At 38.9% G+C, this 24,825-nt stretch overlaps 1 protein-coding gene across 1 annotated transcript in view; it reads left to right on the forward strand.

Annotated features, from left to right (window-relative positions):
• tdrd12 (tudor domain containing 12) overlaps window positions 1–24,825 on the forward strand; it is a 64,866-nt gene that overhangs the window by 16,738 nt on the left and 23,303 nt on the right. Inside the window, exons 13-25 of the mRNA XM_051689337.1 lie at window positions 2,124–2,184; window positions 2,354–2,461; window positions 2,648–2,833; window positions 5,134–5,287; window positions 7,456–7,583; window positions 7,956–8,147; window positions 10,373–10,501; window positions 15,002–15,119; window positions 15,279–15,424; window positions 15,504–15,721; window positions 15,981–16,062; window positions 16,142–16,323; window positions 19,433–19,640. Of these exons, the coding sequence (XP_051545297.1) occupies window positions 2,124–2,184; window positions 2,354–2,461; window positions 2,648–2,833; window positions 5,134–5,287; window positions 7,456–7,583; window positions 7,956–8,147; window positions 10,373–10,501; window positions 15,002–15,119; window positions 15,279–15,424; window positions 15,504–15,721; window positions 15,981–16,062; window positions 16,142–16,323; window positions 19,433–19,640 (1,912 nt within the window). The remainder of the gene's footprint in view (window positions 1–2,123; window positions 2,185–2,353; window positions 2,462–2,647; window positions 2,834–5,133; window positions 5,288–7,455; window positions 7,584–7,955; window positions 8,148–10,372; window positions 10,502–15,001; window positions 15,120–15,278; window positions 15,425–15,503; window positions 15,722–15,980; window positions 16,063–16,141; window positions 16,324–19,432; window positions 19,641–24,825) is intronic.

Consider the following 24,825-nt stretch of genomic DNA (forward strand, 5'->3'; position numbering starts at 1 on the left):
AGTACTTTATGCAACCAGTTTAAATATACTGTCATCATAACATTATTGTTGTAACAAACTCTAGACCACTGACAAATGCAACTCCTCACATGCCCACAAAATGACTTTTCATCATACTCGTAGTAAAAACATTCAGTCAGTGAACAGGATTATAAATACATTGAAAAGAGGGTTGCAAATATCAGGAATATCCACAGACAGACAGTTGGTAACGTTAACGAATGAATAGAATACAACAGGCATATTGTTTTACTCACAGACTAAAAGCTTTTTATTTGTGCACAGCATAGAGTTACATATGTTATAAACAGTTGTGGCTTACTGTTACACATGATTACTTACAACAAATTTTCCCATTTTAAACAAGCCCAAAAACACTGTGATACGATGTGTAGATTCTGAGGTACTGTAATCTTCATGGAGCGCTTTTGACACCTGAGCGTCTGAAGGGAATGCCTGCCTTATGCAACCTCTGTCAATGCAACTTTATTTCTGGAAAATATGGTACTGTTTTAAAATTATTTTAAAATCCAAACATTAATTGTTGTTTTGCTTTTATTATAAAACAGATTTTACAAATACTGTGCAATAAACATTTAAAAATGAAACATTATGGTAATAATGTGGTAGCGGGGCAGTGGTAGCTCAGCAGTTAAGGCTCTGGGTTACTGATCAGAAGGTCGGGGGTTCAAGCCCCAGCACCGCCAAGATGCCACTGTTGGGCCCTTGAGCAATGCCCTTGACCCTATCTGCTCCAGGGGCGCTGTATCATGGCTGACCCTGCACTCTGACCCCAGCCTAGCTGGGATATGTGAAAAGAAGAATTTCACTGTATATGTGCAAATGTGTGATAAATAAAGAAAATTATTAATTATTATTATACTTGGTCAGTGTGGGACTCGAACTCGTACACCAATTGCTTTAGATTATTTAACGAGTATGTTAACCACCACACTATACAGAATTTCTGACAATGTAAAATCAGGTATACTAAATAAAGAAAAGAAAGTGAGGGTGCGTTATCATGTACAAGTCAAATTTCAAATTCACCTTTTGTTAAACAAATAAATCTCTTTATCACAAAATATCTGTCTCAAATTTCTTTTTCATAAACACATTACATTTTATTTATTTTTTTCATTTTGGTAACAACTCAAGGTGATCAACGGGCAAATTTAAAGTGAATAAATTCAAATTAGCAACTCTTGTTTGATTCGGTCTTATTTTATAGATCTAATTTATTGCTGAACTGACTCAAGATCAGTTACAGCCTGCATTTAACACTGATTCGGGGTTTCACTTTGGGCTCAACGCCCCCTAGCGTAACTGAGAAATGTTTCAAAACTGTTTTGTAACAGTATGACGTAACGAAGCCTCGTTTGCTGAAATCATGTGACTTGGCCAGCTTCATACGTGCTCCAAAGCATCGGTTCGAAACAAATGATTCGTAAAGGTTTCGAAGCTTCATGAAGCGTGTTTCAAAAGTGCCTGTCACTACTGTAAATTTAAATGTACAATCCAGATATAATAAAAGCTAAGTAATGTAGAAGGGTTGGCTCTCCTAAGAACATGTAATATAAAAAATTGTATTCACTGTTATTTTCACAATGTGGAAAAAACAGTGTGACCGTTGTAAAAGCAGCACTTACAGAAAGTACATGTTGAGGGAAAACCTTGCAAAGCTCTTTAAATCCTGCTGATTTTGACCTCTGAAACATCGGTATGATATCCGTTAATGCAGCATTATGGATTGAATTTAGATTGAAATCGCGGTTTGGCCTTGTGTTATTACAAAACCGCATAATGCTGTGTGCAGTCTCTTGTTGCAACATTGCCTGCATTGACTGCTTTAGTCAGCATTTTAAAGTGCCACTGAATGTAGCCCTAGGTGATGGATAAAAATAGACCATAACGGAAATTTTACAACTCAGTCCATCAAAGTGACAGAGATTCTTTCTAGCGCAACCTCTGATCTAAAACTCACATGACAGTCTTTCTTCTGCAGAACATAAAATGAAGATGAACTATTTTTTTAACTTCTAACAGCTAGTTGTTGGTTCTTTCATCAAGGGTTAGGGTTAGTGCTCTACATGCATAATTATTTTGTTTTGAATTGTGAACAGACTGCTGCAGTTCCTGAACCCTGAGCCACTGAACCCAAACCAAGATCATGTTGATACCAAAGTAGGAATCTGATTGTTTATACTTTTGTCTTTTTTTTTTTTTTTAATAAATTATGAAACGAAAGCCTTATTGTTTATGCTCTGTTTCCATATTTTAATTCATATACATTGTCTATAATTTGTTGCTCTGGTGTTTGTAGTTATATGGTCTGGTCTGAATGGTTTGGCAGGTTGTGCGCTGTGATCAGGGTCACTCTGGGGTTTTAGTGCACACTCCCCTTCCTGTTAACCCCTGCAGTCGCCTGGCACGTGCACCCATCTCCAAACTCTTCAAGAAGGTCTGTCAACACCTCTAAGTATTTTCTGAATAGCTCATAAAAGTTATTTCTCCAGTTTTGTCTGTTTTTGTAGGTTGATGAACAATTAACTTTGTAATAAATTATCAGTGCGATAACCAAAACAGATTAGAGAAAATTCAATGTAAGTTACTTCAAGTAAGCTGGTGTGTCTGGGTTATATTTTAGTTCCTGATGTGGAAGAAGTACAGTGGACCGAATGTAGCTGAGAGTTACTGCTGGCCCGCTGTGGCACGGGGTTGTGACACGGTGCTAGTGTCACAAAGTGCAGACAATCCTCTGTCCTACATCCCTCCACTGCTGATGCTGTTACAGATGGTTTCTGTTTCTCCCAGTCTTGCGGCTTGTACTGGGGTGAGATTCACTGTACTATTATAGCTCAAACAACAATGAATGCTTCCATATCCACTTTGTAACACTTTTGAAATCACTGTTAATCTGTTTAATCTGACATTGACATCCATTTCAATGATGCAATCTCAAGTTGACACCACTAAATGCTAGTGATGTCCTGATATGATTTTTTGGAGACAGAGAACAAGCACAAAACTACTATTTTTTTTTTTCTCATGAAGGTTTTTCAGTGTTTGAGCAGCCAGGTTCACACAATCACTTTGAAGTGCGCAACACATGCAGAATGTATATATTTCATTAAATCACAGCCTTTGTGGTTTAATAATCACACTAGAACATAACGTGATTGTAATTTGCGGGCAGAATGTCTACGCAATGACATTCGTATATATCAGATGTGGTATTTGGTATTAGAGCGTTTTTAAAGTATTTTGCAGTATTAGATTCCAGGATTGGAATCAGAACATCCCTACTAAATACAGGTATAAACAGGCATCTTGTGATCTGTCCACTCTACCCACTGTTGGTGTCCATATTGCATTTGTAGTATTAACACTAATGAGTCCTGATGTGTTTCAGACATCATTGAAGGACCACCTTCCCATGTAACATCATTTCACCAAAACAAGGGTTTTAAGCTAGGGTTTTTATGGGATTAGAAGATAAAAACGTCTGATTAAAACATTCGGAAAAGCCCATTCATATACATGCACTTACTGTAAATTAACTGAATATCTTCCAAGCCTAACACTGACATAAGTGATAGTAAGCCTTTTGAACCAAAGTCTGATTTGAAAATCAGCAACAGTCCCATCAGGCCTTGTAGTGCAGCTCCACGTCCAGGCACGGTGTCTCGGCCAATTGGCTTAGTTGACCTTGTGGTGCAGCTCCACCTCTGGGCTCAATAGGCCCCATGGTGCAGCTCCACATTTGTGCTCAGTTGGTTCCATGGTGCAGCTCCACCTCTGGGCTTAGAGGGCCCCATGGTAGGGTTGCACAGTATACCGGTGCAACGGTAGTATCGCAATACTAAAACTTCAAACTACTACCGATGCCACTGTATTTTTTAAATGGTAGTACTGTAAATTATGTTGTATGTGCGGTAGTAAATTTTATTTTTGATAAAACCTTCATTTGAATCAGACCTATGACTGCAATAACATTTAAAAATGTTGTCTTTTCGAGTGGCGTCCCTTTCACACAATTACAAATTCATGGTGGCGATAACTTTGCACTTATAATCAGGGCTGCTTTTCCCAAAAACATAAGTTGATCAAAGAGGTCTCTTTGATCAACTTATCTCCTGTTTACCAGGAGAGAGGAGCTGAAGCGGCTGTAATAATGAAACAGTTGCTCAAAACAGTCTTGTCAACATAACAATATCTGTATTTTTTTGTTACCAACATTCAAATAATCACAGAAATAATGGAATAAAAGTTTAAATGCATTGCCGTTTGAACTGGCTGTTTTGAAAATTGTTTTTTTTTTTTTTTCACATACTTTCAATGTATTTAGGTAACAAGTTAGTCCATTTGAGCCTTATCCCAGTTCATCCATCAGTTATTTTCACCACTTCTGGAGCAACAAGTGGAATGGCTAGTTTCTAAGAACTACTATGACAAACTATGTTAAGAATTAACACACTATTGTGTTGTATAGTGATACTACTAGGTATCGTGATACTTTCGCTGGTATAGTATCGTAAGATGATTTTGGTATCGTGACAACCCTACCCCATAGTTCAGCTCCACCTCTAGGCTCAGTGGTCCCCATGGTTCAGCTCCACCTCTGGGCTCAGTGGGCCTCATGGTTCAGCTCCCCTCTGTACTCAGTGGGTCCCATGGTGCAGCTTCATCTCTGGGCCTACTGGGCCTTATGGTGCAGCTCCATGTCTGGGCTTATTGGGCCTCATGGTGCAGCTCTCCTTCTAAGCTCATTGGCCCCATGCTACAGCTCTGGCTATTGGCATAGTTGGCCCCATGGTGCAGCTCAACCTCCAGGCTCACTTGCCACCATGGTGCAGTTACGTCTCTGGGCTTACTGGGCCTTATGATGCAGCTCTACCTTAAGGCTCAGTGGCCCCCATGCTACAGCTAGTAACCACTTTAACAACTTAGCCACCACCTAGCAGCGCCACTACCGATCACCTAGAAACCTGTCAAAACACCCTAGCAACCAGATACACAAGATCTATCTGTCTGTTTGTCTATCTACGTAGCATCCACATACACAAGATCGATCGATCTATCTATCCTTCTATCATTTTATCTATCGTTCTATCGTGTGATGTCTGTCTGCAGCCCATCGCAGTGATCCTGTGTCCTGGCTGGGAGAAGGTGCAGATGGTGCTGGAACTCCTGGAGGACAGTAAAGCAACTCGGAACCTCCATCCCACCAGTGTGCTGCTGGGGCTGGATCAGGACGAGCCTAAAAAGGCTAAGATTCAGAGGAACTGTGAGGCTCAGTGTTGAGTTTATGTATATACACTGCCAGGCCAAAAAAAAAGTCAGCGTTTGGATTTAAATAAGCAGATACTTAAGAGCCTATGATTGGGTCATTATTTCAGTGATGTTTCAGCTGGCAACAATTCTTTTATCCCTAACTGATGCAGTGTGTAGCTTCTCATTTCTTAAACACCATGTTAGAAGACACATCATGTGGTCGTGGAAAAGATGTTACTGTGTTTCAGAATGGGCAAATTATTGGCCTGCATCAAGCAAAGAAAACAACTAAGGAGATTGCTGAAATCATTGGAATTCGTTAAACCCTGGCAGGATAGTGGTGAACAGTCATCTTGGAAGAAATGTGGTCGGAAAAAAATCTTGAATGATCGTGATCGGAGATCACTAAAACGCTTGAAGTCACATTGTAAAAAATCGACAGTAGAACTCATGGCTATGTTTAATAGTGAAAGTAAGAACATTTCCACACGCACAATGCGACGAGAACTTACAGGATTGGTACTAAACAGCTGTGTGGCCACAAGAAAGTAACTTATTAGTGAGGCTAATTGGAAAAAAACGACTTAAATTTGCTAGGGAGCTTAAAGATTGGACTGTGGAGCAATGGAAAAAGGTCATGTGGTCTGATGAATCCAGATTTATCCTATTCCAAAGTGATGGGCACGTCAGGACTGGGATTACAAATTTAAGTGTCACTATAAGATCAGTTGGTCTACTGTCTTTCGTGTAACATCACATAAAAAAAACTAATGTGATGCACATTTTATTGGACTTTCAAGGTATTTGGTATCGTGATTCTGTGAGATCGTCTACACTGTGGCTGCATCCTGTTTGTCAATTTGAACAAAAGTGTATGTGAATAAAAACTTGTTTCTCATGCTAACTAAAGCTATAACCTTTTGTGTGTGATAGCTCTAGGTGCCTCAGCCCCATTCTGTGGATTGGTGGCCATTTCTCATGATTCAATCAATGTCCGAGTCAAATGTAATGCATTGCCATAGGTGGGGACCCTTCCTTATTTCTTTGAAAATAAAGTTGTCTGATTGATATAGTTATGCTGATTGGATTAGGGCTGAGAAACCCCAGTCTGTGGCGGGTTAAACTGCATTCTTTGTTAAAACCTGAATACTTTGTTACCACCTGAAAGGACTGCCCACTGGATGCCTATAAAACACAATGTATGCCTCCCTAAGTTAGACTTGATGACTGCAGCGCGAGACAGCACCTTCTGATGTGTAGACTGATTTTCCCGATCTTCTACCATAAAGAATCCTGCTGAAGTTTTACCTGAGTCTCCTGGTCTTCTCTGAGAGTTTCCAACATTAAGAAGGGAAGCACATGAAGCGATGCACCCATCATGCATTGTGCCCACTATACAAGCCTCTTGAGGCAGTGTTATGATCTGGGGTTGCTTCAATTGGTCAGGTCTAGACTCAGCAACAGTATGCTGCAATAAAATGAAGTCAGCTGACTACCTGAATGTACTGAATGACCAGGTTATCCCATTAAGGGATTTTTTCTTCCCTGACAGCACAGGCATATTCCATGACAACAATGCCAAGATTCATCGGGCTCAAAATGTATAAGAGGGATTCAGGGAGCATGAATAGTTTTCACACATTAATTGACCACCACAGTGTCCTGACCTTAACCGCACTGAAAGTCTTAGGGATGTGCTGGAGAAGAGTTTACAGAGTGGTTTGACTCTGTTGTCATCAATACAAGATCTCTGCCAAAAATTAATGCAACTCTGGACTGAAATAAATGTTGTGACTTTGCATAAGTTTCTCGAAACAATGCCACGACGAATGTGCACCGTAATCAAAGCTAAAGGCAGACCAACGAAATATTAGAGTATGCAACTTTTTTTGTGGCCAGGCAGTGTGCTTGAAGGAATGTTCATTGTGGAGACTATTACTCATTCATGAAACTTGGGGTTAGGAAATCTAGTACTAGTCCTAGAACTTTGCAAACCTCAAATATTTTTGGCTGATGTGAAAATTAAAGGTGTATTTGCCACAAATTGATTACATTGAGGCTGTAGTGAAGAATCTTTTCAAGCTGTTTTTGAATCTGGGATTAATTTGGATATGAAATGAAGGCTAAAGTCACGGACAGTATCTTTGAGGTTGTTGTTTCTCCGTTTGTGTTGTTCCAAAGGTCTGTTGCTGGTGACGACACCGTTCACCATAATGAGACTGCTGGATGCACAATGCTTCCTCTTCCTGAGACTGTGTCACCTGGTGCTGGATGAGGCTGATGTCCTTTACTCACAAGCACCTGAGCAGGTGGGACAAGAGATGAGACTTAAGACATGAATGTTGTACAGAAATAAACACAAAAACATGCTTCATTTATGCCTGTCGAGACATTCAGGCACAAGACAGCATCAAAATTAAACACACACAGCAGATTAAGCTCTGCTTAATATCTCCAATATGCAAATACCGGCCACTTAAGACAGGTATGACAAAGTGGTTGGCCGTTTTGTACGTGGCAGGTAAATCTGCAGTCTTGTGCAAATATTGGTGTGCAGAATTCTTTGTGAAAGGTAGTGAATAATACTGATCAGATTGGTTGAAAATCTTTTTAACTTCAAGGAAATGCTCATTGTAGCAGACTGGTAACTACTTTGTTTCTTTCTGTTTCTCTCTGTAAAGATGTACGTAATCTTGAAACACTTCCAGAAGGTGGTGTCTGGAGAGGAGAGGTCCTCATGCCCCAGACAGATCATCGCGGTGGGCAGCCGCTGGAGTGCGGGGATGGAAAGTCTGGTCAGAGAGCACATGATTTACCCCTGCATTATCATAACAGTGATGGAGGAGGCTGCTCTGTACGGCAGAGTACATCAGGTCAGTCTTAATAAACGTTAGTCATTTTAAAAGTAATGAACATCCAGGTACAAATGTTCTTGGAAGTGTGACATTTATTATCATTAGCCTAGTTTCCATCCACTTTTCGCACTATTTTGTTAACGACAAAGTGAAAATACGTAAAAAAAAATTTGCGAAATTTGCCATCTTCTGCCTGTTTCCATTCAAATGAACTTTTATCGATAAAAATGGTGTGCGTGATGACGTCGTGCCTAAAAAAACACTCTGTCGCGTAAGTTTTTGTTTATCGCATAAGAAATCTGCCCTTAAGCCGTTTCCATACAGAAATGTGTTTATTGCTAATTGTGTACCTTTCGCCTCCCAGATATCCCTAGTTTTGGTAAAATGGGGAGAGTGAAAGTAAGCCAGCTTACTGTCATTTTAATTTTACAAATAAACTCAATCAGAAGACGAGGAATTGCAATAAAAAGGGAACAGTTGCCCTTCTGATAGCACTGTAATATTGGTCCTGACGTTGCGCCTGTCAGAGGTTGCCACCGGTTCCGACCCGAAAGCGAATCATCATGGCCCTGTTCAAGCTGGAAACCTGCTCCAAGTAGTGGGGGAAAATTTTGGTCTTAGTATAAGGACAATCCTTATGTGTGCACAGCTATTAAAGAACAATTTATGTGGTGTAATATCAGAGTCATATTCAATAGGCTATTTTGAACAATTATCTAATCTAAAGCATCGCCATCATAACTGCATTATGTCCCGCATATTTGTCCAGTAGCTTCTAACGACCAACTGAACTGGATTGTCATCTAAAATTAATTTTAGATTCATAATTCAATTTACTGTTTCTGAGGAAGCTCGGCAAATGCGATCCGAGGTAAAGAGGGTTAGATTTAAAATATTTTAAAGCTCGTTTTCTGAAAGTGAACTCCGCATTGGACAAATAGTTCTAATAGTTTATAGTCTTGAAAAAAGTGTAGAACATTCTGAGAATGTCATTCAGCTGACTTTTTTCATCAACAGGGTAAGGCTAATATAAGTTTGTTTAAAGAAAAGGCAAGTATATAGGCCTAACAATATTTTTTTTCTTTGATAATTTAATGCTTTATTCATTTGGTAGGCTAATTTATTTAAATTAATACAGGGAATTTTGCCCATATTTTTTTAAATGTAAGCTAAACTATACTTTTATAGAATTAGGCTATATGTTATTGTTCCAAAAAAGCACACACTGTCTTTCTCCTAGTATTGTGTATTTATTTTTAATTTAAAACATCTTTGTGCATAGAAATATTTGTTTTTTTTGTATTGTGGGCTAATTCCATGAATGCCGTCTATTATTTTGAATGGTGTGGAAAAGCAACTATAATAAATAAACGGATGGCTACCGCGATTAAATTAATCGCAAACAGTGGCCATTAATTTGTTCACCGTGCACTTGTCGATGTGCATGATACAAGATATTTGTGTTGGCACTCCTGGAAGTGTCATGTTTGCAGCATCGGATCTGTGCAGGTATGCCGTTAAGATCAATCCATAATCACGTACAATAAATTGCTTTTCAATTATGTATACCTTGTCGTCATGATTAACACAGGCTATTGATTGGGGTAAATTCTGACATGTGACACTATATTTTTGTGTTTCCAAACCAGTTTTTCACAACATTTGAAGGGTTGACATAGTTTATGCGTTAGTTAAATGGAAAAATATTATGTCGACACCTGTGAAATTTTAGCGATAATTAGCATTTCCATCAGCTTTATTTTGATGCGTTAAAACTTCTTTCGCATAAAATCCTTGGATGGAAACGTAGTTAATGAGACCCTCCAAGCTTTTGTAGTTCTACAGTTTAAAAAAATTATTGTGGGCAAAATCAAAATTTATTTGCACATTTTGTAAAGACCCAACACTTGAATGCAAGTTTAGTAGATTTTCCTCAATTTCTGATTTTATTTATTGATGAAATGGGGTGAAAATAATCATGTATTAGACTTTGTCTTGTAATGACCAAAATGGAAACATTTTACCTCTAAAAATCCTTTTGTAATACATAAATTTAGTGAAGAAAAATGTAGTCAAGACTTTTTCTACAGAACATCTCAAATTCAGTAGACAAGGTAAACTAGTTGATTGATTCAATGCAAAGACAATGCTAGAGCTTTGTGTTGTTCGGTCTTTCTCTACTGCGTTCTTTCTGAGAAAACTTCTTTCTTTGAGTTGTGAGATTGTGTGTGTTACACATGCAGAGGGTTCAGTTGTGTCTGGACTGTGATAAGATCTCAGTGCTACTTGGATCTCTGGACTTCCACCCGCCCAAACCACAGAAAACCCTCATCATTACCAACTCGGCAGAGGAGACAGAGCATGTCTATAAGGTACAGGAATTAACCAGTTACATTAAAGGATGAGCTCATACCTATGTAGGGTAAAGATATCGAAATATTTGCTCTCTTTCCTCAACATCAAAGCATAAAGTCAAGCATTTCACAAGAGGTTGCCCATCTCTCCACAACTTACGTTTTGGAAAAAATGTCCTGGTCATATTAAATCACAAAACAAATTGAATTAAGTTTGAAATCGCAATATGGCCTTGCGCTAAACCTTAAAAGGCTGCGTTTGAATAATCTGCATTCAGCAATCCAGTCAGTGCTGTGTGAGCAAGCGGCACCCTCTAGCGGTCTGGATGGCATTATCCATTATACTAGGGATGTCTCGATACCATTTTTTTGAGAACGAGTACAAGTATACTTTCGATACTTTGATACTTGCCGATGCAGTGTCCGATGCCTGTTTTTTTTTAATTTATTTTTTTACTTCATATCAATGGATTATTTAAATGTTATCATCAAAATGGTGTTTAAATAAAGGAATTCATTAAAACGTTAATCCAAAATATAACAATTAATTTTCAGCATAATTTTGTATTATTTTTATCAAATGAAGTGCTTGTATACAGAAATTCAAATCACAATCCAAAATGTAGCATTGGAGTTATATTTTGTTGTTTGACAAGTGCTGCAAAGAGAGCATCACAGATGTGAGGTATTGCTTTAATATAATACAATTACTATTGATTTATTATTAATATTATAAGTAGTAGTAATACAGTGAATATTACAAAACTTTACAGTAGTGATATATTTCTGTCATACTTTTTTCATTTAAATTGAACTTTTATTTTGATGGAGCTTTTATTTTGTGTTTCTGTGTGATGACAGTAGCTTTTCTGTCCTACAAACCCGGTCGTTATATGACTCAAAGTGATTATTAAACTGCAGAAGCCTGCTAATTGATTAAATATGTATTCTGTATATGCCTCATGCTACAACATGAATTTGCAGCCTGTTCACTGTCATGTGCTACAAACAGAGCGCTCGATGCTCATGACAGTGTTTTCCCATTATGAGCCAAGGAGGAGCTTTAAAGGGTACGTATGATGTTGTGCCGAGGCCGGCTGCACTGTCTCCACACTAGTGCTCTGCTCACATTTGAAGCGTGCTGCACATGCAAAGTAAACTATATATTTATCTCATTAAATTGCAGCTTTTGCTGTTAAATAATCTCACTAGGACATTACGTGATTAGAATTTGTGTGCTGATTGTTTACATAATGACATTTGTCCAGTCAGATGTAGGGATGCACCGATACCACATTTTCTCTTCCTATTCCGATATCGGAAATCTCAGTATCAGCCGATACCTATCCCAAGCCGATACCAGTGTTGTTTTTTTACATAATCAGTTTAGAATATCTTTACGTTATTGTGTGGAACTAATTGGGAGTACTCTTTAATATGTAAAGAAACACAAACCTCTTACTACACATTATTTCAATATAAATGTATAGCTTATTAAGAAACACTATATTATTAACTAGTGTACTGGATAATGTAGCAGCAAAATTAACAGTAATTCCAGTCTTCAGTAGAAAAGAAACCATTGTTTTATTTTTGCCTTCTTTTTTTTGTTCCAAAAATGTTTCAACTTGCATCTGGACTTTAAAGGATTCAGATCATCAGTTCACTTTTCATTCACACAGTTATTTTTTGGAACCCATTAAACTTAAATATAGTTATAAATTGTAAACAAATACTAAAGATGACATAATAATAATAATTTATTAATATTATTATTATTGACCTTCATTTTAATTTGAAATACAACAGTAATATATTTAAATCATGCACTTTTTAAACCCTCACGCTTTTATTTTGACATTCTAAACTCTCCAGGAATTCCTGTATGTGTCTGTTTGTAGGCAAGTTCACAGTAGTCTTATTCAAATTCTGGTAAAATGCACCTTCGGTGCCATTCTAAATGCATATTATAAGCGAACCGAACTATTGAGCATCTACATCTGAGATGCTGTTCTTGAGTAGCACTCAAATATTGCGCACCACTGTGAAGGCTAAAAATAGTCACGAGTGCATCACCAGCCTGTGCGTGAGTTTGTCAACAGAGCAGCACCATTCACTGACACGCTGGCGCTGTGCATACTATATATTTACTTATTAAACACAGCCTTTTGTGATTCACAGAGCTATCACACTTCTTCAAGTGGCTTTGAACAAACTGCACGAGTCATATGAACTGCTTTAATGGCGTTTTTATGGTGTCATTTTTGGAGCTTGACAGTAACTAACATGACTAACACACAGTATCGGATTTGGATCGGGCTCGTCGGACCGATACCCAATCCGTCTAAAATCTTCAGTATTGGAGCCGATACCGATCCAGGTTTTTGAAATTGGAGAATTTTTGTGAGCACAAGTATATGAGTGTGGAATCTGACCCGATTCCGATACCAGTATTGATATTGGGATATCCCTACATTATACTTGTATAATACAGAATTTAAAAGGGGTTTTGTTCCTTTAAGGGATGTCAATTTTCAGACATTTTTATAATTGATCATTGTGGAAATAAACGATCAGTTAATCAATTATTCATTAACGTTAACAGTGCAAAACGCACGTGGAGGACTCTACATAATGTGCATGTAGCCTACTGTTTAAATATAATTTAAATTAATACACTTAAGGATTGCAAGTATTGGCATTTCTTCCTCTATTCTTAGTTCTTTTTTTTTAATACATTTAGGCTATGCTTAGTATGATTTTATGAATTGTTTAATTACTGTTAATTATAAACTCAACAAAAAAAGAAACCTCCACTCATTTTCAACTGCTTTTATTTTAAGACATAAACTGAACAAGTTTCATAGACATGTGACTAACAGAAATGGAATAATGTGTCCCTGAACAAAGGGGGGGTCAAAATCAAAAGTAACAGTCAGTATCTGGCGTGGCCACCAGCTGCATTAAGTACTGCAGTGCATCTCCTCCTCATGGACTGCACCAGATTTGCCAGTTCTTGCTGTGAGATGTTACCCCACTCTTCCACCAAGACACTTGCAAGTCCCCGGACATTTCTGGGGGGAATGGCCCTAGCCCTCACCCTCCGATCCAACAGGTCCCAGACGTGCTCAATGAGATTGAGATCTGGGCTCTTCGCTGGCCATGGCAGAACACTGACATTCCTGTCTTGCAGGAAATCACGCACAGAACGAGCAGTACGGCTGGTGGCATTGTCATGCTGGAGGGTCATGTCTGGATGAGCCGGCAGGAAGGGTACCACATGAGGGAGGAGGATGTCTTCCATGTAACGCACTGCGAGGACGATCAGCTGTCCTTCCTGTCTCCCTGTAGCGCTGTCTTAGGCATCTCACAGTACGGACAGTGCAATTTTATTGCCCTGGCCACATCTGCAGTCCTCGTGCCTCCATGCAGCATGTCTAAGGCACATTCACGCAGATGAGCAGGGACTCTGGGCATCTTTCTTTTGGTGTTTTTCAGAGTCAGTAGAAAGGTCTCTTTAGTGTCCAAAGTTTTTATAACTGTGACCTTAATTGCCTAACGTCTGTAAACTGTTAGTGTCTTAATGACCGTTCCACAGGTGCATGTTCATTAATTGTTTATGGTTCATTGAACAAGCAATAAAGATCTGCAAAGTTATTTGGATTTGTACAAAATTATCTTTAAAATACAGTGTCCTGAAAAAGGGATGTTTCTTTTTTTGCTGAGTTTGTCATTGACAATTATGTTGGTGTTGCTGGTATGCTGCGTTTTCGCTTATAACTTCACGAAAAATAAACGGAACATAAAATAACATACCATTACTTAGAGGCAATTGTCTTTTAAAATGAGCCCACACACAATGTAATTGGATGTATAGATCATTACATAAGCACAATGTTACATATGGCCACCAGGAGATGGTGCCTGTGTCAAGTAAATGACACAGACTCTGACTCAAATGGCACAGAATGAAACTCATTCTGTGAAATCTCATTACTAAAATCATGTCTGCATGCTATGCAAGCAAGTCATTGTTGTGTTTGCATGTGTCATTAGTTCTTATGTACAATTGTTTTATTTGCTTGGCTTTTGGACTTATGGAGAAGTTTTTGGACACTATGATGAATTATTTTTGTAATGCTATAACTTTTGATATGACAAAGCAATCAACACATTTTTCTCAGATATAGTTGGCATGATTGGGAAAAAAAACAAAAGCAGTTTTTTGGAGCCACCTTATTTTACACCCTGAGTTGTATAATGTCAAATAAAAAAAATGTCTTTTTTTTTTTTTTTCAGCGGTTTCTTAGGCTTAGAGTCTCAGAATGTATCTAAATCATTAAAAAGTTTGAAAAGTTATCTTTACAATGATACCAAACACTTGACCCATGTTTTTTTTTTTTTTTTTAAGTCTTTAATTTTGGGTATGCCACTAAAACAGGAAATCTTTAAAAACACCCTCAGAGCTTAAAGGGTTAATACTCTGGATGCTTTCATAATGTCCCATCTGTTGTTCAGGCTGTGGTCAATGCTGCTATTTTCACACTGAAAGCTCATGAAGGAATGACATACCAATTTGACTTTGTCATTGATCAGTGGAGGAAAGACATTGGGCCTGGAACACAAGTCATTTTGGGTATGTGTTGTACATTTATACATGTATTTTATGACAAGTGTACAATAAATGGCATTTGACCCTTTTAGAATTAATATCTTAATGTGAGGCTACTGGTAATGCTTATTTTCATATTAAGTTATTAGTCTCTTTTTCCTTGTGTCTCATTTCTGCTTCCAGTTACCACCAACAACTGTCTTAAGGCACTTGGTATCAGGGATGCCACCTGTGTGGTGCATTATGGGTTTCCTAGCTCCCCCAAGCTTTTTGGTAGCCGCCTGTTCTGCATGTCGGAGAACTTCAGAAACGTCTCAGAGCCAATGCCCGTTAGTTATTACATCTGATCTCATGTTTGGACATTGGTGTGCTGTGTGCATGTATTTATGTTGTCTTCATCCCACACAGGATCATGCTGAGGGCTCGTCTCCTGCAGCTCAGTCTGTTTTGCTGTTGTCAGAGCAGAACGCCCGTCATGTGTGTGGTGTGTTGAAGTATTTGAGGAGAGCTGGAGCTCTTTTGCCCCCTGAACTCCTGCAGTTTGCTTTGGGGGTCCAACAGGCCAAAGAGGAGCAGAAGACAGACAGACCACTCTGCTGCTCGCTCAAGAGCTTCGGCTTCTGCAGGTCTGCATCAAACACATCTTTCACTATGTGGGATTTATAAAGTAACTTCTGGTGTGCGTATGGTTTGATTAATCTCTTTTGTGCGTATGCAAAATCTGCCATGTGAGAGTACACATACTTTTAGGCTTAATTCTAAGATTTATACATAAGGACCCAGTTTTCTATGCTCTAAAGCTGCATGTCATTAAGAAAGTGTTGAAGTTATCCATAAATTTATAAATCTTTCTCTGAACTGTATTTATTTCTGACTCATTTACAGAGATAGCACAGTCTGTCCAGATAGACACATGATCAACATATCTCTGGACCATCCTCTGCACCCTGATTCTGGAACTGTTATGGTTGGTAGGGGGAAAAAAACTCATACATGTTACTTTTACAAGACTTGGTGCAAAATGTTTCTTTTGACTGTTTCAAAAGGTTTTGCCACTAAACATCAAGACTGCGAATGTTTACTTTGGCCGTATCGTGAAGCAGAATGAGGATTGTTACGAGACTCTTGCTGCTCAAATGAACATACACTATGCTAGTGAGAGACGCTGTGCTGTGGAAGTGCTGGAGGGAGAACTTTACGCCATTCAAGAGGAGAGCGTCTATAACAGGTCATGACACGGGTGCCCTCTGGTGTCAAAAACAGGTGGCACTTTCCATTAATAAATTGGGTCTCTTAAAGGAATAGATCACCCAAAAATGAAAATTCTCATCATTTAATCACCCTCATGACAACCCAGATTAATATGACTTTATCTTTTCTGCTGAACACAAATTAAGATTTTTAGAAGAACATCTCAGCTCTGTAGGTACATACAATGCAAGTGAATGGTAATTTGGACTTTTGAAGCTTCAAAAAGCACATAAAGCATCATAAAATAAATCCATAAGACTCCAGTGGTTAAATCTATGTCTTCAGAAGTGATCTAATCGATTTTGGTTGAGAACAGACCAAAATAAATCTCTTTTCACTATAAATCTTGAAATCAGTAGTCTCCTTGGCGATCATGATTTCAAGCTTGATTACAGTTCCTAGCGGCATCTTTCAATCTGCGCATTCGTCAAGCACTTGGAATGGTAATCAATCATGAAATCATGATCGTTTCTAGAGACTGCAATGGCAAGATGTACTGTTAGAGGAGTTATATTTTGGATTAGATTACTTCAGAAGACATTGATTAAACTACTGGAGTCTTATGGATTTATTTTATGCTGCCTTTTACAGTTGAAGTCAGAAGTTTACATACACTTAGCCAAATACATTTAAACTTAATTTTTCACAATTCCTGACATTTAATTGTAAAAAAAAATTCCATGTCTTAGGTCAGTTAGGAACACTATTTAAGATATAAGAATGTGAAATGTCAGAATAATAGTCGAGAGAATGTTTTATTCCTGGACTTCCTGTCAAGCAGACACAAGGTGGTTAGAATGGGCAGCAACATCTCATCACTGACCCTCAACACTGGAGCCCCGCAGGGCTGTGTTCTCAGCCTACTCCTGTATTCCCTGTACACACTTGACTGTGTGGCAACACATAGCTCCAATGCCATCATTAAGTTTGCTGATGATACGACGGTGGTAGGTCTGATCACTGACAATGATGAAACAGCCTACAGAGAGGAGGTGCACACTCTGACACGCTGGTGCTTGAAGTGGACTTCAGGAGAAAAGACAGCGAACACAGCCCCATCACCATCAATGGAGCACCGGTGGAGAGAGTCAGCAGCTTCAAGTTCCTCTGTGTCCACATCACTGAGGAACTCACATGGTCTGTCCACACTGAGGCCGTTGTGAAGAAGGCTCACCAGCGCCTCTTCTTCCTGAGACAGCTCAGGAAGTTTGGAATGAACCACCACATCCTCACACGGTTCTACACCAGCACTGTAGAGAGCATCCTGACTGGCTGCATCACTGCCTGGTATGGCAAACAGCACTGCCCTCAACCGCAAAGCCCTGCAAAGTGTGGTGCGAACTGCCAGACACATGATGCCAGACACTCCAGGACATATACCTGGAGGTGTGTGATATCGCAGCATCAGGACTCGCACCAGCCAACTCCATGACAGCTTCTTCCCCCAAGCAATCAGACTTTTGAAGTCTTGATCTCTCATGATCAAAATACATCAGCACTGCACTTTATTAACCTTACACTGGACTGTCAAAATATATTCTCTAAACACACTGGCAACTGACTATCAACCGACAGCCTGAATGTCAATACAGCACAATACAACCTACTGTATATTTTATATATACTATTTTTATTGTATGTGTGTGTGTATATATATTATATATACTATTCTATATTTGTGTATGTGTGTTCTATTGTGTGTGTGTTGTATACTGTACATTTGTATATTATTGTTTGTTTATTGTGTTGAGTGTAAAATTTGTTGTGTAAATCTGATGTTTATTGTAAATTGGTATATGTCTCATCACTGTCATGACTGCTATGTTGCTCTGAACTGCACCCAAGACTTTCACCCACTGTTGCACTTGTGAATATGGTTGTGACAAAGGGATTTGATTTGATTTTTGATTTGACAACATGATGCTGCCACCCCCATGCTTCACGGTTGGGGTGGTGTTCTTCGGCTTGCAAGCCTCACCCTTTTTTCTCCAAACATAACAATGGACATTATGGCCAAAAAGTTCCATTTTTGTTTAATCAGACCAGAGGAAATTTCTCCAAAAAGTAAGATCTTTGTCCCCATGTGCACTTGCAAACTGTGGTCTGGCTTTTTTTATGGCGGTTTTGCAGCATTGGCTTCTTCCTTGCTGAGCAGCCTTTCAGGTTATGTTGCTATAGGACTCATTTTGCTGTGGATATAGATACTTCTCTACCTGTTTCCTCCAGCATCTTCACAAGGTCCTTTGCTGTTGTTCTGAGATTGATTTGCACTTTTCGCACCAAACTACGTTCATCTCTAGGAGACAGAATGTGTCTCCTTCCTGAGCGGTATGATGGCTGCATGTCCCATGGTGTTTATACTTGCGTACTATTATTTGTACAGCTGAATGTGGTACCTTCAGGCATTTGGAAACTGCTCCAAAAGATGAACCAGACTTGTGGAGGTCCACGATTTTTTTTCTGAGGTCTTATCTGATTTCTTTTGATTTTCCCATGATGTCAAGCAAAGAGGCACCGAGTTTGAAGGTAGGCCTTAAAATGCATCCATAGATATACCTCCAGTTCAGTGCTCATCCTATCAGAAGCTAATTGCTTAAAGGCTTGACATCATTTTCTGGAATTTTCCAAGCTGCTTAAAGGCACAGTTAACTTAGTGTGTGTACATTTCTGAGCCACTGGAATTGTGATATAGTCAATTAAAAGTGAAACAGTCTGTCTGTAAGCAATTGTTGGAAAAATTACTCATGTCATGCACAAAGTAGATGTCCTAAATGACTTGCCAAAACTATAGTTTGCTAATATAAAATATGTGGAGTGGTTAAAAAATTAGTTTTAATGACTTAAGTACATGTAAACTTCTGACTTTTAACTGTATGTGCTGCAAAGACCAGATCACCATTCACTTGCATTGTACAGACCTACAGAGCTAAAATATTTTTAAAATCTTTGTGTTCAGCAGAAGAAAGTCATAAACTTCTGGGATGGCATGAGGGTGAGTAAATGATGAGAGAATTTTCATGTTTTGGTGAATTAACCCTTTATGTGCAAATAATTAAAGAGTTGTTCATTTGTTATTGTCATTGTAGGGTGCGTGTGACTGAGGTGCCAGAAAAAGGAGAGCAGCTGTTCAGTAGTGTCACTGCCTACTTCATAGATGAGGGCCGCACACAGGAAGTGAAGTCACACCAGCTACTGCAGCTTCCTACTCAGTTCCAGGAATTGCCAGGCCAGGCTGTGGAGATCATTCTTTGCAGGGTCCAGCCTATTGATGGAGAGGTTGACTGGAATCCAAAGGTTTTAAATAAATATTTTTGTCTTGGTAGTCTCAGCCTCATCAAGCTATAATCTAATTTGTTGGCTTTATTAAACTTCCAGAAGTAAGGGCACACAGGATTTTTTTAATTTTTTATTAGTCCACTTGGAAACAAGGTCATGCTTACAAGGAACAAGGCTGATACAATGAATGCTTTTGAAGATAAAATAATCACTGCATAATATATATATACAGGTGCATCTCAATAAATTAGAATGTCGTGGAAAAGTTCATTTATTTCAGTAATTCAACTCAAATTGTGAAACTCGTGTATTAAATAAATTCAATGCACACAGACTGAAGTAGTTTAAGTCTTTGGTTCTTTTAATTGTGATAATTTTGGCTCACATTTAACAAAAACCCACCAACTCAATATCTCAAAAAATTAGAATACCAATAAAAAAAAAAACATTTTTAGTGAATTGTTGGCCTTCTGGAAAGTATGTTCATTCACTGTATATGTACTCAATACTTGGTAGGGGCTCCTTTTTGCTTTAATTACTGCTTCAATTTGGCGTGGCATGGAGGTGATCAGTTTGTGGCACTGCTGAGGTGGTATGGAAGCCCAGGTTTCTTTGACAGTGGCCTTCAGCTCATCTGCATTTTTTGGTCTCTTGTTTCTCATTTTCCTCTTGACAATACCCCATAGATTCTCTATGGGGTTCAGGTCTGGTGAGTTTGCTGGCCAGTCAAGCACACCAACACCATGGTCATTTGACCAACTTTTGGTGCTTTTGGCAGTGTGGGCAGGTGCCAAATCCTGCTGGAAAATTAAATCAGCATCTTTAAAAAGCTGGTCAGCAGAAGGAAGCATGAAGTGCTCCAAAATTTCTTGGTAAACGGGTGCAGTGACTTTGGTTTTCAAAAAACACAATGGACCAACACCAGCAGATGACATTGCACCCCAAATCATCACAGACTGTGGAAACTTAACACTGGACTTCAAGCAACTTGGGCTATGAGCTTCTCCACCCTTCCTCCAGACTCTAGGACCTTGGTTTCCAAATGAAATACAAAACTTGCTCTCATCTGAAAAGAGGACTTTGGACCACTGGGCAACAGTCCAGTTCTTCTTCTCCTTAGCCCAGGTAAGACGCCTCTGACGTTGTCTGTGGTTCAGGAGTGGCTTAACAAGAGGAATACGACAACTGTAGCCAAATTCCTTGACACGTCTGTGTGTGGTGGCTCTTGATGCCTTGACCCCAGCCTCAGTCCATTCCTTGTGAAGTTCACCCAAATTCTTGAATCGATTTTGCTTGACAATCCTCATAAGGCTGCGGTTCTCTCGGTTGGTTGTGCATCTTTTTCTTCCACACTTTTTCCTTCCACTCAACTTTCTGTTAACATGCTTGGATACAGCACTCTGTGAACAGCCAGCTTCTTTGGCAATGAATGTTTGTGGCTTACCCTCCTTGTGAAGGGTGTCAATGATTGTCTTCTGGACAACTGTCAGATCAGCAGTGTTCCCCATGATTGTGTAGCCTAGTGAACCAAACTGAGAGGCCATTTTGAAGGCTCAGGAAACCTTTGCAGGTGTTTTGAGTTGATTAGCTGATTGGCATGTCACCATATTCTAATTTTATGAGATAGTGAATTGGTGGGTTTTTGTTAAATGTGAGCCAAAATTATCACAATTAAAAGAACCAAAGACTTAAACTACTTCAGTCTGTGTGCATTGAATTTATTTAATACACGAGTTTCACAATTTGAGTTGAATTACTGAAATAAATGAACTTTTCCACGACATTCTAATTTATTGAGATGCACCTGTGTATATATATATATATATATATATATATATATATATATATATACACACACACACACACACACACCAGTCAGCCACAACATTAAAACCACCTGCCTAATATTGTGTATGTCCCCCTCATGCCGCCAAAACAGCGCCAACCCTCATCTCAGAATAGCATTCTGAGATGCTATTCTTATCACAGTTGTACAGAGCGGTTATCTGAGTTACCGTAGACTTTGTCAGTTCGAACCAGTCTGGCCATTCTCTGTTGACCTCTCTCATAAACAAGGTGTTTCCGTCCACAGAACAGCCCCTCACTGGATGTTTTTGGCACCATTCTGAGTAAATTCTAGAGACTGTTGTGTGTAAAAATCCCAGGAGATCAGCAGTTACAGAAATACTCAAACCAGCCCATCTGACACCAACAATCATCCATGCAATTATCTAATCAGCCAATCATGTGGCTGCAGTGCATAAAATCAAGGAGATATGGGTCAGGACCTTCAGTTAATGTTCACATCAACCATCAGAATGGGGAAAAAATTGATCTCAGTGATTTGGACTGTGGCATGATTATTGGTGCCAGATGGGCTGGTTTGAGTATTTCTGTAACTGATGATCTGCTGGGATTTTCATGCACAACAGTCTCTAGAATTTACTATGGTAATTCGGATAACCACTCTGTACAATTGTGGTGAGGAGAATATTATCTCAGAATGCTATTCTGAGATGCGGGTTGGCGCTGTTTTGGTGGCATGAGGGCGACCTACACAATATTAGGCAGGTGGTTTTAATGTTGTGGCTGATCTGTGTGCATGTGTGTGTGTGTGTGTGTGTGTGTGTGTGTGTGTGTGTATATATATATATATATATATATGTATATATACACACACACACACACATGCACATTTGTGACATGCTTTGAACTATGATCCCAGCGTTAGCCAATATAGGCGTATTTATTGAAATCAATTGTATGAATGGGCAGTGAAGGACCAATAAGTGCTTAATAGCCTGCTCTAAAAAAAAAAAATTTACCCAAGTGAAAGATACCCAACATATAAGTCTGCATATTGTCTTGCTGAAAAAATCTTGTCTATTTTGCGCCATGCAAAAGAAAGATAGTCATTCAGTTAAGAAAGTTAGTCAATAACGGTTAACATAAACATTTTTTTAAAAATGAGCTAGGATAGAGAAAAATATATTGTCATTAAACTTGACATCCACTTACAGAATAAAAGATGCTTCAACAAATTTAGCAGTCGGCAGCATTGCCACTTCTGTGAAAGCCAGCATAGTTGATGAACTGGCAGGGTAAAAAATTATGTAGAAAAAATATAGGCACACATAACCTACAATAGCTATTTACTACTTGTACAGACTATACATTTTGTTGAGCAAAATGTACATGTCAGCGTGGTCCAGTGAAAGACGGGACATGAGGTGATTAATCCCTGCCCTTGAAAAAGCCTGCTCTGCTGGAACAGAAGTGGCAGGCATGCAGAAATGGTGACTTGCTGTCGGTAGAGCCTGGATAAGCATCCAGCCTTCCTGCACCACCACTGAAGTGTATATATTCCCATACTTTGCTTGTCTTGCGAGATGACGTGTTTTTGCGTGTGCTATGAGTAAAAGGGAGAAGCATGCATGAAATTTAACTTTGTATACATCCACTCCAGATATCCACTTTTTAAATAATTGTATTATTATATTTAAATAGTAAAGTTAACATGAAAAATATAATGCAAAACAAATGTGTTAATAAAATGTTGAAAGTTAAATGGGGAAAAATAATTAACTGACTAGTTTTTCCAAGGCCAACCAGCAGCAGCAGTACCGTTTAGTCAACTATTCTCGCACATATCTTGATATCATATATTGTAATGGCAGTGGCCCCAAAAAAGAAATTTAAGCAAATAATTCAATTTAATAATAATTGAATGAATTAGGGCATCAGACAGGATTAGGCCTGTAAAAAAGAATGATTTGACCTCAGATAGCTCGAAGCCAATGCATGAATTTTTATCTGTATTCTGGTAGGTCCCACCTCCTGCGTTCGGATTGGCTAATAAGATCTACTTGCAAGCGGTCTGCGATTGGCCAGTTGAGAAGTTGTTCATATAGCTTTAGTTTTTACAATTAGATTTTAATAATTTAGAATATTTAACTATAGGTAGATTGCTTAAACTTAAATATATACACTGGTGGCCAAAAGTTTGGAATAATGTAAAGATTTTGCTGTTTTGGAAGGAAATTGGTACTTTAATTCATAATCTGTACATTATTCCAAACTTTTGGCCGCCAGTGTATATATACTGCCTGCCCAAAAAAAAAAAAAAAAAATTGCATACTCTAATATTTCGTTGGACCGCCTCTAGATTTGATTATGGCACGCATTCGTTGTGGCATTGTTTCGACAACCTTATGCAATGTCACAACATTTATTTCCATCCAGAGTTGCATTCATTTTTGGCCGAGATCTTGTATTGATGACGGAAGAGTCGAACCACTCCGTAAAGTCTTCCCCACCACATCCCAAAGTTAAGGTCAGGACTCTGTGGTGGCCAATTCATGTGTGAAAATGATTCCTCATGCTCCCTGAACCACTCTTTCACAATTTGAGCTTGAGGAATCTTGGCATTGTCATCCTGGAATATGCCCATGCCTTCAGGGAAGAAAAAATCCATTGATGGGATAACCTGGTCATTCAGTACATTCAGGTAATCAGCTGTCTTCATTTTATTGCCGCATAACATTGCTGAGACTAGACCTGACCAATTGAAGCAACCCCAGATCATAACACTGCCTCAAGAGGCTTGTACAGTGGGCACCATGCATGACGGATGCAATGCTGCTTGTGCTTCCCTTCTTACCCTGACACGGCCATTGCTGTGGATTAGGGTAAATCTGAACCACATGACCTTTTTCCATATGCTCCACAGTCCAATCTTTATGCTTCCTAGCAAATTGAAGTCATTTTTTCCAATTAGCCTCAATAACAATTGGCTTTCTTGTGGCCATACAGCTGTTTAGTCCCAATCCTGTAAGTTCTCGTTGCATTGTGCATGTGGAAATGCTCTTAATTTCACTATTAAACATAGCCGTGAGATCTACTGAAGATCTTTTACGATGTGACTTCAAGCGTGTTGTGATCTCTGATCACGGTCATTCAAGATTTTTTTCCGACCACATTTCTTCCACAAAGCTGACAGTTCACCACTATCCTTCCAGGTTTTAATAAGGCATTGGACAATTCTTAACCAAATTCCAGTGATTTCAGCAATCTCCTTAGTTGTGTTCTTAGCTTGATGCAGGCCAATAATTTGCTGCTTCTGAAACACAGTAACATCTCTTCCACGACCACGGGATAGTTTTCCGACATGGTTGTTTAAGAAATGAGAAGCTACACACTGCAT

Source organism: Myxocyprinus asiaticus, chromosome 46 (assembly GCF_019703515.2).
Source record: "Myxocyprinus asiaticus isolate MX2 ecotype Aquarium Trade chromosome 46, UBuf_Myxa_2, whole genome shotgun sequence".
NCBI lineage: Eukaryota > Metazoa > Chordata > Actinopteri > Cypriniformes > Catostomidae > Myxocyprinus > Myxocyprinus asiaticus.